Source organism: Bos taurus, chromosome 3 (genome assembly GCF_002263795.3).
Source record: "Bos taurus isolate L1 Dominette 01449 registration number 42190680 breed Hereford chromosome 3, ARS-UCD2.0, whole genome shotgun sequence".
NCBI lineage: Eukaryota > Metazoa > Chordata > Mammalia > Artiodactyla > Bovidae > Bos > Bos taurus.
The window spans coordinates 28,451,721-28,467,312 of NC_037330.1; the positions used below are offsets into that span (position 1 = coordinate 28,451,721).

Consider the following 15,592-nt stretch of genomic DNA (forward strand, 5'->3'; position numbering starts at 1 on the left):
CCCAATTTCTCCCTAGCAAACAGAAGACAACATCAGCCAGCGCCTGTAACTTTTCTTATAACAATGTACGGAATTCAATCAAAAAATTACTGGACACATCAAAAGATAAGGACAAATCACTAAAAAGTAAGATTAAAAAGGAATAGAAAGTAGAATGGAGGTCACCAAGGGCTGAGGGGAGGAGGAAATGGGAAGTTACTGCTTAATGGATACAGCAATTTTGCAAGATGAAGAGTTCTGGAGATAAATACTACTGATGACTGCCTAACAATGTGAATGTATCTGTGCCACTGAGCCATACACTTAAAAATGATTAAGATAGTAAATTTTATGTTATATGTATTTTACCATGTTTTTAAAAAAGAAACAGATCAAAAGGTGAGCCAGATGTTGAAGTAAAAAGAGAACTATAAAATATCAATGACTAATATATTCAAAAAGGATGAAATGTCACTTTTAAAAGAGAAGTTAACCAGAGAAATGAAATCTTTAGAAAAATAATTAAATGGAAATTTTAGAAGGAAGACATATGATTAAAGTTAAGGATTCAATAAATGAGTTTAAAAGCAATTTGACACAGTAGAAGGCAGGGTTAGATAACAGGTCAGTAGAAGATATCTAAGCTGAAACAAAGAGAAAAACAAGTGGAAGATAGATGGATAGATGGGAAACAATGAAAAGTAACTTAAACGAATATATTTCAGTGGCTATAAGTCTGCAGAATCATACAGTATTATTTATTACCAATAAGTTGTTTCCAGTTTATATGATAAGATTAAACATTCATTCATCTTAACACCTATTAAAATTCTATTTTATATATATATATATATATATATAGCAACATGTTGGGCACTATAGAGTTACAAAGATATTTATATATATAATATATATATATATAATATATATATAGCAACATGTTGGGCACTATAGAGTTACAAAGATATTTATATATATAATATATATATATAATATATATATATATATATATAAAATATATATATAGCAACATGTTGGGCACTATAGAGTTACAAAGATATTTATATATATAATATATATATATAATATATATATAGCAACATGTTGGGCACTATAGTTACAAAGATATTTATATATATAATATATATATAGCAACATGTTGGGCACTATAGAGTTACAAAGATATTTAGTAAGACACTGCCCTCAAGACACTCAAGATCACAGGAGACTTACAAGTAATGCTTAAGCCACTCTTAACAATAAGGAGTTCAGCAGAATTTAGCCAATAGGTTTGGAGAGGAGGTAGAAGGTTAATTTTGGTTAGTAGAAGTAGCAAAAAGCTGGTGAGAGAGGGAGAACATAAAATGTAAAAGAAGTTAAACAATTTCAATATCTGGAGTACAGGACACAGTAATGACAGCAAGGTAAAATGAGCAGGCATAGGTTAACAGGAACTAAATAATTCTTTGCCATGTTTTTAAGAAAAAACTGAAAAAATGCCACAAGATCTCCATGATGTTCTGAAAGGAGCACAGTATTTCACAAAGGGCACACCTTTCAAGTGCCTTACTACTTGAACAAGTTTGAAAAACACTCACTAAAAAGATAGTCTAAAATATTACATGATCCTAAAGATCCTTCATAATCTGATCCAAACATTTTTTCCAGTCTCATCTATCTGAGTTCTTTAAGATACAGACTTAAAGATATATACTAATATTTATATTATACTAGTATACTAATATATAGTAATCAGTGCTTCAAATATACCCTAATTTCCACACTTTTAAGACTTGCACAAGCCATTTCTTTCGCCTACACTCCCTCCTCCAATTCACTGTCTCAGTTCAGTTCAGTCACTCAGTCGTGTCCGACTCTTTGGGACCCCATGAATCGCAGCATACCAGGCCTCCCTGTCCATCACCAACTCCCGGAGCTCTCTCAGACTCACGTCCATCGAGTCAGTGACGCCATCCAGCCATCTCATCCTCTGTCGTCCCCTTCTCCTCCTGCCCCCAATCCCTCCCAGCATCACAGTCTTTTCTAATGAGTCAACTCTTCGCATGAGGTGGCCAAAGTACTGGAGTTTCAGCTTTAGCATCATTCCTTCCAAAGAAATCCCAGGGCTTATCTCCTTCAGAATGGACTGGTTGGCTCTCCTTGCAGTCCAAGGGACTCTAAAGAGTCTTCTCCAACACCACAGTTCAAAAGCATCAATTCTTCGGCGCTCAGCTTTCTTCACAGTCCAACTCTCACATCCATACATGACCACTGGAAAAACCATAGCCTTGACTAGACGGACCTTTGTTGGCAGAGTAATGTCTCTGCTTTTCAATATGCTATCTAGGTTGGTCATAACTTTTCTTCCAAGGAATAAGCATCTTTTAATTTCATGGCTGCAGTCACCATCTGCAGTGATTTGGGAGCTCCCAAAAATAAAGTCTGACATTGTTTCCTCATCTATTTCCCATGAAGTGATGGGACCAGATGCCATGATCTTTGTCTTTTGAATGTTGAGCTTTAAGCCAACTTTTTCACTCTCCACTTTCATCAAGAGGCTTTTTGGTTCCTCTTCACTTTCTGCCATAAGGGTGGTGTCATCTGCATATCTGAGGTTATTAATATTTCTCCCGGCAATCTTGATTCCAGCTTGTGCTTCTTCCAGCCCAACGTTTCTCATGATGTACTCTGCATATAAGTTAAATAAGCAGGGTGATGATATACAGCCTTGACGTACTCGTTTTCCTACTTGGAACCAGTTTGTTGTTCTATATCCAGTTCTAACTGTTGCTTCCTGACCTGCATATAGGTTTCTCAAAAGGCAGGTCAGGTGGACTTTTAATCATCTATGATCTACTTACCCTGGAGAAGGAAATGGCAACCCCCTCCTTCCCTGGTGGCTCAGATGGTAAAGCGTCTGTCTACAATGCAGGAGACCCACGTTTGATCCCTGGGTTGGGAAGATTCCCCTAGAGAAGGAAATGGCAATCCACTCCAGTACTATTGCCTGGAAAATCCCATGGACAGAGAAGCCTGGTAGGCTACAGTCCATGGGGTCGCAGACTCGGACATGACTGAGTGACTTCACTTTCACTTTCCAGTACTCTTGCCTGGAAAACCCTATGGGTGGAGGAGCCTAGTAGGCTACAGTCCATGGGGTCACAAATTGTCGGACAAGACTGAGCAACTTCACTTTCTTTCTTTCTTTTAGTAGTTGTGACCGGTGAACTTAGTTGCCCCGAGGCATGTGGAACCTTCTTGGATCAGGGATCAAACCCATGTCCCCTGCATTGGCAGGCGGATTCTTAACCACTGGATCACCAGGGAAGTTCTGAACTGTCTTATTTAGGCTTTAATATTTGCTGGTTTAACATTTTGGCATACCTGACAGCATTCGTTCCCTGGTGGCTCAGACGGTGAAGTACCTGCCTGCAATGCGGAAGACATGGGTTCGATCCCCCTGGGTCAGGAAGATCGCCTAGAGAAGGAGATGGCAACCCACTCCAGTACTCTTGCCTGGAAAATGCCATGGATGGAGGAGCCTGGTAGGTGACAGTCCATGGGATCACAAACAGTCAGACATGACTGAGCAACTTGACTCATTCATGGTCTACTTCAACAAACAACTTTTCCTTAATGCCTTTCCAAATGCCTTGCTCCAAGACTAATTAATAACTGTCTCCATAGTGCTCCTAGAGTATTCATTTATTTACAAAATATTTGATGCCTAATATATATTAGGCACTGTTTTATGCACTTGGAACTCATCAATTAACAAAAAAAGACAAAGATCCCTGTTTTCATGGAGCACCTTCTTGAAACTTGAAGAAAATGAGAGTATGCAAAGGGAAAAGAGGAGCACATCTTCTTTTAAAAAGCTTCCTAAGTGACTGTTATTCCCTCCTCCAACTTTTCAACCTGGGTGGAGAATTACAGCATTAAAAACCATTACAACAAAACTGTGTTAGTTGCTCAGTTGTGTCCAACTCTTTGTGATCCCACGGACTGTATCCTTCCACGCTCCTCTGTCCATGGGATTTCCCAGGCAAGGATACTAGTGTGTGTATGGTGTATGCATGCTCAGTCGTATCTGATTCTTAGAAACCCCATGGATTATAACCCGCCTGGCTCCTCTGTCCATGGGATTTTCCAGACAAGAATACTAGAGTGTATAGCCATTCCTTTCTCCAGGGTATCTTCCCAACCCAGGGATTGAAGCCGGGTCTCCTGCACTGCAGGCAGATTCTTTAACTGTCTGAGCCACAAGGGAAGCCCAAAACATTACAAAACTGTTTCATTACAATAAAACTGTAATGAAAGCTAAAATTTTAAACATAACAAGAGGAATACATAACACATTATCATATTTTCTTATATAAATTCTTACTTGTCTTTTCCTCCAATTGATTAATTTTATTTCTGGACTCCTCTAGCAGAAATGTTAACTCTTTCATTTTATTTTCTTTCTCAGTACTTTGGATCAAAAGCAGTGATACCTAAAATGAAATATTTAAATAATACATTATAGATACAAAAAATTAAATGATACCTTAGCACCAATCATCATCTATGATTATTTTATGTACTTCCTTATATGCTTTTCATCAGTCTGTGCCTGGCATTTAGTATGTGCTTGCACAGCAAACATTTATTGAATGAAGGAGTGAGCAAACTAGTGCAACATTCTTAATATTATAATAAGCATTTTAAGTTATCACTTAGAAGATTATATATTGGAATCTACTGGTTCATTTATTCTATAAATATTATTGAGCACCTACTCTGTTCCAGAAACCATAATAAGCACTGAATATACAGACATGATGGAAGTCATCCAAGAAACTCATAGCCTAAACCAGGTGACAAACAACTAAACTTGAATATTATTATAGAACAAAAATCTTACAGGAATTAGAAAAAAAATCTAAATCAGTCTTGGGGGATGTAATCAAAAATTAACCCTTCTCAAAGAATTGAACTGAATCTTGATAGACAAGTACTTAGTCTTGTCTAAGTATTCAGGTTAGCAGGAGGAAATGAGCATTCTAGACTTGTGTAAGAATACAAAGGATCAAAAGATCATGCTTCTATTCAGAGAGCTGAAATGTTTAGATGGCTAGAATAGAGTGCATGTAAAGGAAAGGTGAAAGATAAACTTATAGACTGAAGACTCACAGATTCAAGATGGTAGAAAGACCTCCCTACCCTATTTTCATCTTCAAACCACCCAAAAAATCACCAGAAAAACAACAAAGATGGACTTCATCTTCCATGAAACCATGAGACTTCTATAATCTAAGCCACAAAATGTAAAAAAGGAAAACAGTGAAAGGGAACAGAAAATGATTTAGCATAGAAATGCAAGATCAAAACTAAGAGTCTACACAGGGAAGATTACAAATGAGAAGCAAGATAGTTCAATCCTAAAGAAACCCAGAATGTTTCAAGAATTTGAAGCACAGACACTGTGGAAGCTAGGTATGAAACAGGAGACTAAGTAAAAGGAGAAGACTCTTGAGAGTCCCTTGGACTGCAAGGAGATTAAACCAGTCAATCCTAAAGGAAATCAATCCTGAATATTCATTAGAAGGACTGATGCTGAAGCTCCAATTCTTTGGCCACCTGATGTGAAGAACTGACTCATTGGAAAAGACCCTGCTGCTGGGAAAGACTGAAGGCAGGAGAAGGGGACGACGGAGGATGAGATGGTTAGAGGGCATCACCAACTCAATCAACATGAGTTTGAGCAAGTTCAGGGAGATAGTGAAGGACAGGGAAGCCTGGCTTGCTGCAGTCCATAGGGTTGCAAAGAGTTTGACATGACTGAGAGACTGAACAACAACAAAAGGTACAAGGAGATTGGAAGTTTGCTAAGAGTAGTAAGTCTTCTCTAGGCCTCTTAACCCTCCTTTCCTGGATGCTACTCCCTGAAAGCCAATCAGAGAACAAGCCTATTCCATCTTTGCAAGAGACACCAGCATGATCAAATCAGAGGGGGAAAAAAAAAACCAAAAGATCTCTAAACCTGGATTTCCAGGCACAGGAAAGGTTGGAGACAAAAGATATAACTAAGAAGTCAACATATGGAATGATGAGACTCAGCCTGTCCTGCTAACCCAGCCCCGAAATGCTATCAACAAAGTTTACACTCCCAGGAAAAGAATTTGGAGATTTCTAGGGAAAAAAAAAAGTCTTGAAAATAACAACACTTAGAACTTCCAAATATACAAGGATTTAGAAAAGGCAGAGAAACCAGAGATCAAATTGTCAATATTCACTGGATCATGAAGAAAGCAAAGAAATTCTAGAAAAACATCTGCTTCATTAACTATGCAAAAGCCTTTACTGTATGGATCACTACAAACTATGGAAAATTCCTAAAGAGATGGGAATACCAGACCACCATACCTGCCTCCTGAAAAACCTATATGCAGGTCAAGAAGCAACAGTTAGAACCAGATATGGAACAACAGACTGATATCAAACAGGAAAAGGAGTGTGTCAAGGCTATATATTGTTACCCTATTTTTTAACTTATATGCAGAGTACATCATGAGAAATGCTAGGCAGAATGAATCACAAGCTGGAATCAGGATTGCCGGGAAAAATATCAACAACCCAGATATGGAGATGATACTACTCTAATGGTAGAAAGTGAATAGGAACTAAAGAGCCTCTTGATGAAGGTGAAAGAGGAAACTGAAAAGGCTGGCTTGAAATTCAACATGAAAAAAACTAAGATCATGGCATCCAGTTCCATCACTTCATGGCAAACAAATGGGGAAAAAGTGGAAACAGTTAACAGATTTTATTTTCTTGGGCTCCAAAATCACTGCTGATGGTAACTGCAGCAACAAAAGTAAAAGATGCTTGTTCCTTGGAAGAAAAGCTATGACAAACCTAGACAGTGTATTCAAAAGCAGAGAAGTCACTTTGCCAACAAAGATCTGTATAGTCAAAGCAACGGTTTTTCCAGTAGTCATGTATGGATGTGAGAGTTGGACAATAAAGAAGGCCAACTGTTGAAAAATTGATCCTTTCAAACTGTGGTGCTAGAAAGGACTCTTGAGAGTACCCTGGACAGCAAGGAGATCAAACCAGTCAATCTTAAAGGAAATCAACTCTGAATATTGTCTGGAAGGACTGATGCTGAAGCTGAAACTCCAATACTTTGGCCACTTGATGTGAAGAGCCAACTCACTGGAAATACGGGAAAGATGGAGAGCAGGAAAAAAAGGGGGCAACAGTGAATGAGATGATTGGATGGTACCACCAACTCAAAGGACTTGAGTTTGAGCAAACTCTGGGAGATAGTGAAGGACAGGAAAGCTTGGCGTGCTGCAGTCCATGGGGTTGCAAAGAGTCAGATACAACAAAGCAACTAAACAACAAACACAGAGTCCCCACCAAAACACTAGCTGGCCACAGCATCATTTTTATAAAGAACACCCAAGATCTGAAAGTTCAGCTCATACACTCCGGATTCCAACAAGCTTCTCAGCACTTTATTCTATTTTTGTGTTCTGTATAATAAGCACACTTTTCCCTTTTAAGAATACCTCCTTCTTTCAGAAATCTGGTTTAAAAATATGGTTAAAATACAGAAAAAAATGCTAGCTCTTTTAAAAGATCAAAGTATAATACATATAAGAATGAAGTCAAGGAGAAGGCAATGGCACCCCACTCCAGTACTCTTGCCTGGAAAATCCCATGGATGGAGGAGCCTGGTAGGCTGCAATCCATGGGGTCACTAAGAGTCGGACATGACTGAGTGACTTCACCTCACTTTACAGAAAACTCTAAGAATCTTCTTTGTACTTTCAATTAATATTTGCCATTATTGTTTAGTACATATCCTTGTTATCTATAATTACAAGGTATTTGTGCCAAGTCAGATAAAAACTCAGAAAAAATAGGGAGAAGTAGAGAGATGATAGTCAAAATAACTATACTACCCAAAGATTCCTTTCTATATTTCATTTTCCATTCTGAATTCAGAAAGCTGGAAACTGTTAAAGTTGGCATAATCATCATCTGAAATCAACATTCTTGTGACTCTAAAAGAATATAAACTCACCATTTTCAAGTTTCCCACTATGTGACATTAACAGAAAGAAGCAAAAGAACGTTTTAGTTCACCTTCATTGGTGTCATGAATCACATATTTCAAAATAAACTGCAAAATGTGGGTTGCATAATCATGATCATATTTATATTTTATGAAGTTTTTATCTGAACAAAAGTCCTCACAAAATAATATATATTTACAGAATGTCCTAATACCCACTAATATAAATATTGTAGAAGATCCACGGATTTTTTAAAAAGGGATAGCATTCAATATGTACAAATTTGAGTCAATGGAAATTAAGGCATATGGAAAATATATTTAAATATACATAATATTAAAATTCAAAACTTTATCAAGCAGGCAGCAAATAAAAATTTCTCATGAAATTTTAAGTATCTCATTTATTAGCAAATATAAAGGATACAGAAAATAGATTTGTAAAAAATACCTGCTTTTCCTTGTCATTTATTTCCTTCTTGTACTCTTCTTCAAGGTGTTGGATTTTTTCATAATCTTCCTTTACTTTGAAAGTAAAACAAATATACTTTAATGTAACTATCACAAACAAAATTTTAAGTTTCTGATATTTTATTTCACTTTGTTATTTATCTAGATATTAAATTCCAATGTGAAAAGATGAAACTGCTATCTTCTTGCTGCTAAACTTCTGTTTAGTAAATTTAACAATATCTAAGTTATAATACGGAGAAGTCAATGGCACCCCACTCCAATACTCTTGCCTAGAAAATCCCATGGACAGAGGAGCCTGGTGGGCTGCAGTCCATGGGGTCGCTAAGAGTCCGGCACGACTGAGCGACTTCACTTTCACTCTTCACTTTCATGCACTGGAGAAGGAAATGGCAACCCACTCCAGTGTTCTTGCCTGGAGAATCCCAGGGACGGGGGACCCTCGTGGGCTGCCGTCTATGGGGTCGCACAGAGTCGGACTCGACTGAAGTGACTTAGCAGCAGTAGCAAGTTACAATAACTTTCTAACATTCTATAATTTTTATAACAGCACATATATAAAAGTTTTCTTCTTTATAACACACAAATCTGAAATAACAGATTTTAAAAATATATCTATTATTATTTTAACATGCAACTTGACCAAGAAATGTAAAAATAAAACCAAATCACACTTCCAAAAACTTAAGTACAAACCATAATTTGATTTCAGGGAAAATGTAGCTTTTGAGTCAAACAGGTTATTTTTAACACATACCAATCCTCTGCCACATTCCACAAGATTTTGAGGGGCTTATAAAACCATATACAGTATAAAAGTTTCCAATAGTTTAGGCATCAAGCTGAAGGTATGAAAACATTAACAGAATTTATTAAAAATATAAATAGCAGAAGAGTAATATTTAAAATAAAAAGATTCCTACACTTAAAATGCATCTCCAGTCTGGAACTCTCAGCTTGCACACGAAGTTCCTCAAAAGCTATTATCATTTTCTGAAATATATTTAAGTTTTAAGAATCATACTAAGGCTTTTTAAATAGCTTTCTTGAAGCAATGAAAATAATAAATTTGTATCAAGTGATCATTACATTTAAAACTATACAACATTGAATAATGAAAATTCTGTAACTTTTAATAATTAAACAATTTACTAAAATGTACTGAGAGTGCCTGTTATGGTAGCTTCTCAGATGCTTAAAGGCACTGGAGACAGGTTATATAATACCAAAGAGTAGCAAAACAATTATTAGTACTCTAGTCATTCACTTAATAGCCCATACCAAAATCTGTAATTTTCAACTGATTTTTGCTTACAATCTACTAGAGTATAATCTCTGTGAGGTCTCTCCCCATAAGAGTTCAAATTATACTTCCTACCTGTCAGCATGGGTTCATTCAACATTCAACAAATCCTGATTTGTAAAACTGGATGAATTCATTTATTCATTTAATAAATAGTTACTGTCAATTATGTGCCAGGCACTGTTTTAGGCATTTAGGATATAAGACAAAGTCCTTATCCTTTCATTTCAGTATAAGAAAGAAGACATACCAACACAAATACACACATACACACACACACACATGCACACGTGTATATCAAATAAATATCATGCAGTTTCAAGTGCTCTTCAGGGAAGTTAAGACAAGGTGAGGAGAGAAGACGACTGACTAGAAAGATATTTTAGGTGAAATAATGAGGGTAATAAAAAAGCAGAATTAAGCATATACATTTGCACAAGATCTTGGATACGAAAAGTTCTAGATAGAAAGAACAAATTCAGAGAAGCAAGATCAGAAAGAGTTTAGCAAGTCTGAGAAACAAAAAAGTAAGAATTACAGCAGAGAAGCAAACTGAAGAATGATAGGGGGTGGGATTTTTTAAAAAAGTAAACAGGCACCAGACACAGATTAATAATACTTGCTATGTTTTTCACATTAATGGTTATATGTCAAAATGTGCTAGTCTCTGACACAGAGTTAATATCTAATAAATTAAGTTAAATGGTGTCACTAACATGTAAATTAAAAAACCACTAAAAAACAAAACATTAATACTCATAGTATGGAATCTTGAGAATTTTACTAGATATAATCATATATCAAAAGGTAAATAATAATCCCTTTAGCAAGAACAATTGTTCATATTTTTGTAGCTATTACTCTAATTTGCTTAGAAATGCCTCTGTTTAAAATATTCAGATTTTCACTACCACTTACCTCTATGTTACTATTTAGGTCCATATAAACTTGCCTAGTTTCTTCTCGTTCATATTCATCTGTTATAAATATAAAATATTTCAAAATTAAATTTAAAACAACTATGATTCCAACAAGGTAACACTCAAATGTCTCAGGTAAGCATTAAAATATTTAAAAATCTGTGTTAGTAAAGGATATTGGTACATCTTTTGAGTCATTTAAAGTAGTATTAAAAATAATTTACATAAGGCATGGTCATACTTCATGACAACTACCTCAAAAGTTGGAGCGGTTCAGTTATCTCTAATTTCCTTTTATAGAATTATTATTACTCATTAATTTATTCAAATTTTATAATATATTTATAGTTTTAGCATTTACAATAATTTGGGATTTAAGAACTATGTGTGAAGTATTTTTCCTTTGTATTTTTAAGATTCATGAGGTGACTTTTATTTTTTTTTTCTTAGAAGAAAACTTTGAGGTCCTCTACTTAACAGAGAAAAAGCTAAGTGAGTGTCCCAAGGATAAAAGACACTTTTTATTAGAGTGAGAAACCATATGCAGGACTCAGGCAGGTCCTTTCCATTGGACCACCACCCACTGGATAGCATTTCTTTTTTTTTTTTTTTAAACTTTACAATATTGTATTGGTTTTGCCATACATCAACATGAATCCGCCACAGGTGTACACGTGTTCCCAATCCTGAACCCCCCTCCCACCTCCCTCCCCATACCATCCCTCTGGGTCATCCAAGTACACCAGGCCCAAGCATCCTGTATCCTGCATCGAACCTGGACTGGTGATTCATTTCTTATATGATATTATACATGTTTCAATGCCATTCTCCCAAATCATCCGCCCTCCCTCTCCCACAGAGTCCAAAAGACTGTTCTGTACATCTGTGTCCATGAGGTGAATTTTAAATGAAACATAAATCTCACTCTTGTTTCTGCTCTATTTTTTGAAGAGACAGAAAGGAAAATAAATGTCAAGACAAGAATAAGCTAAGAATAAGTGTAGTCCCAAAGAGAAATCTCCTGTAAATCCTCTACAATATTTTTAGGGTTTGTTTTTTTTTTTTTTTTTTAGTTTTTTTTTTTAACCTGAGCTACTAACTATACTCAAACTGAGTGTTGATATGTGGTACTACAGAGAATTAAGGCACAAGGCAGTAAAAGACAATGTGACTATCCCTTCATAATTCCACCCGTTTGGGCCAAGAATCACAAAAACCATGATAAACTGAAGGGACAGTATTAGTTCCAGATTCTTAGTAACAAGCTGCAAAACAAGAATGGCAGCTATGATAGACTCAAATGTCAATGAGGAGCCAAATGAACTGACTTTAGAAGATATAAGTATTCTTGTATTCTCAAAAATACTGGAAAGAGCTCTAGACTTATCAAAGCACATGGAACAGGAGCCAGACCGCTTTTATTTGAATATTAATGGGCTGGAAAAGTTAAAGAAATAGAGACAGAACACATTGGTATTTCAACAGAAAGTTCATCCTTCTCACTCCATCCATTCACTGTTTCATATTTACTACCCAACACAGTTAGCAACAAATCTCTATTCCACAAAAACTATTTGTGCCAAAGAATTGCATCCTATTGCCAACACTTCCAATCTTCCCATTACCATCATCATCAGTACTTCCAAAATACCCTCCAGTCATTCTTCCAATAGACAAGTACTGGAAAGATAATAAAACTACAAAAAATAAAATAAATTGGTATAGATGTACTTTATAGTTGTCAGGAGCAAGTTGCTACAGCGGGGCATAGAGAAGGGACTTTGGTAGTAAAATGTTCTAATGTACTGATATAATAATTGTAACCAATAAAACCTATCTTTTTTGTTTTCTTGGTATCTATTCATCTCCCCACCCCCAGCTCACTCCCTCCTTTCACATTCCCTCCTCCCTTCCCTCTCTCTCTAACCCTTATTTCTTTCTGTCTCTTATGTGTATACACACACACACATACACACACACACACTTACTTTGCCCTAATTTGGCCAACTAGATCTTGCTGCATTCATTGTCTTAGATGAGAGATGATTCAACCAAAAGCAACAAAAATGTCTGAGTTCCAAATCCCCAGTGTTGGGGTTAAGGGAAAGAGTCAAGATATAAGCAAGTAATAGATTTTCAAAATACACAAATCAGAACAAAGCTACCATCCTCTAGTCTTAAAAAATATTTACAGTTTGCAGGGGAAAAAGCCTTTAAAAAGGAAACAGAGAGCTTACTGGATTCTGGCAAGTACTTATGCAATGATTCCATAGCCCTCTACACTCATCAAGCTAAGCCTCAGGGTTGGGGAACACAGAAACCAAAGAGTTTAGGCAAACCAAGAGTAGAGTGAGACTGAGATTTTCTTTTTGCACAAACTAAGAGCAGAGTGGGACAGTCATCCCTAGGAAGATGACAAAACCTGAGAAGAAATGACTGTCAAATATATCTAGACAGATGGGACCTTAGCTTCACAAATTCCCTTGTCCTAACATACTGTACACAGTCAAATGTCATACTGTACACAGTATGTTGGGACAAGGGAATTTGTGAAGCTAAGGTCCCATCTTAGCAGGATAAAGCACAGGATAAAGCACACAGGATCAGCGCAACTGAATAGGCCCTGAGGACTCGTATCAGGAACAGCTTAGCAACAATCTATGTAGACCAGTAACTGAATACCTATCGAAATGATCAAAGTCTCAAAGGACAGATGACTGAGAAGTCAATGTCCCTCTCTACCACATGGCACTATATGGGCACCCCCAAATTTATATACAACCCCAGGTAATGAAGAAAAATTCAAATTTACTAAGATAAATTTCTTCCATGTGAGCAGAATAAAGGCTTTAAGATTTTTTAACATTTTAAGATATAAAAATTTTGTGCATGCCTGAGTTTGTTGACTAAACTCACTAAGAATCATATATTCCACAAAAGTTATCAGAGTATCAGAAAAAGAGGCAGAAGGGACAGAAAGGAGATTCCCTACCAAAAGTAGACCCATGCAAGGTGAAAACATTAGAAACTGTTCAGTGACTGGCCATACAACTATAAATATCAAAAGAGGATTCAACCACTATACTATGTCCAAAGCCAGTTTAACATCTTGTTTATTCATTTAGTCTAGATAGTTCTTGCTTATTTCAATGATGTATATGGTTAGAAAATCTACACAAGGCCATGAAAAAATACTATCAAACAAAGAAAAGAGAACATGAAAGAGGTGAGACAACAAATATTAAAACAATTATAGAAATGAAAAACAAGGGCCAACAAATAAATAACAAGTATGCCCAAACAGAAATCAGAATAAGTGGCCAAAGATATCATAAAACTTTTCTGGTCTAAAGAAAGACTATTACACATAGATTCAAATGACTGTCCTGACAAAACTGTAACTTTTAAGTGTTAGGTAGGAAGATAGGCATGAGCAATGAGGAAAGGAATCCAAGCTGATCTCTAAACCCATCCCAGACACACTCAGGAGAGCTCACAGATATGCTACAAAATAACCACAGAGACTTACTCCACTCCTGTACTTGTGTCCTAGGCACAGAGTGGATACAAACTACCCACAGGGGCTTCTTCAAGTAACCTTAGGCAGCTAGGAGCTCATTTAGGGTTCATAAATATTCTATACATATATACATCTGATTATAACAGACTGAATTATAGGAAGACATACACAACAGAGCCTGTTATATAAATTGCAACTGTCAATCAACCTTGAGTTTATGCCTATTTGCATTCCTTTTCTTGATTGATGGTGGGTAAAACCCCTATTTTGCACAGGGCACAACAAAAAGGAGGAGAGGAGAAGTATAAAAAGAGGGAAGCCAAAAGGGGTTGGGAGGACAATGACTCCTTTGGGGTCAGCCTGCTCCCACATCTTGAGAAAGTGAAACAAAGAGAAAGTTGCTCAGTCGTGTTCAACTCTTTGCGACCCCATGGACTATACAGTTCAGGGAATTCTCCAGGCCAGAATACTGGAGTGGGTAGCCTTTCCCTTCTCCAGTAAATCTTTCCAACCCAGGGATCAAACCCAGGTCTCCCATATTTCAGGCAGATTCTTTACCAGCTGAGCCACAAAGCATGCCCAACAATACTAGAGTGGGCGCCTATCCCTTCTTCAGTAGATCGTCCCAACCCAGGAATCGAACTGGGGTCTCCTGCATTGCAGGTGGATTCTTTACTAACTGAGCTAAAAGATATGTCTGCTTGAGTTGTAATTGAGTTGTCTGTTGTTTGAAACCTTTAGTCTGTCATTCCAAATTTTTGTTACTGATGAGACAAGAACTGAGGGAGAGAGAGAAACTGACCTGACATAAGGACCAAAAAAATGCCTGAGTCCTGGCAAAGGGAAAAATATACACATAAATACATATATTATATATGAAATCTAAGTATAGGTAAATAGAACTGTGGTTATCCCCATTTCATAGATAACAAAAGTGTGACACAGAAAAATTATGTTATTTGCCAGGATCCCAAAATAATAAGTGGTGGTACATGATTAAAACAGAGATATGCCTAATGAAATTATAGTAGGGATAAATGCAAAGAATGCTCTTTGGATCCAGAAGTCTAAATGCATGTGTAAATAATGAAGTAAAAAAAAGTTAAAGATTTTAATTAATAATGAAATCACTAAGCCTTTAATACAATGTAACTAGCAAATAAGCTGACTTTAAAGTTCATTAATGACACCTACAATTAGACAAGAAATAGGCCTTTACACAGGTCAAATTACAAATTAGATTACCTCATACAGGTCTGTACTCCTAAATATTCAAACAGACAAACCAAAATAACAAAAGCACAAAGAATCTTGAAAATGTAGGTTACAGA

The 15,592-nt window shown here is 36.4% G+C and overlaps 1 protein-coding gene across 7 annotated transcripts in view; it reads right to left on the bottom strand.

Moving 5' to 3' along the window:
• The window catches only part of SYCP1 (synaptonemal complex protein 1), a 147,407-nt gene that overhangs the window by 120,069 nt on the left and 11,746 nt on the right, over window positions 1-15,592 (bottom strand). For all 7 annotated transcript variants that reach the window (XM_059885031.1, XM_059885030.1, XM_059885027.1 and 4 more), the window contains 4 exons: window positions 10,740-10,798; window positions 9,442-9,511; window positions 8,499-8,572; window positions 4,367-4,475 (listed from right to left, as the gene is read on the bottom strand). In XM_059885031.1, the coding sequence (XP_059741014.1) occupies window positions 4,367-4,475; window positions 8,499-8,572; window positions 9,442-9,511; window positions 10,740-10,798 (312 nt within the window). The remainder of the gene's footprint in view (window positions 1-4,366; window positions 4,476-8,498; window positions 8,573-9,441; window positions 9,512-10,739; window positions 10,799-15,592) is intronic.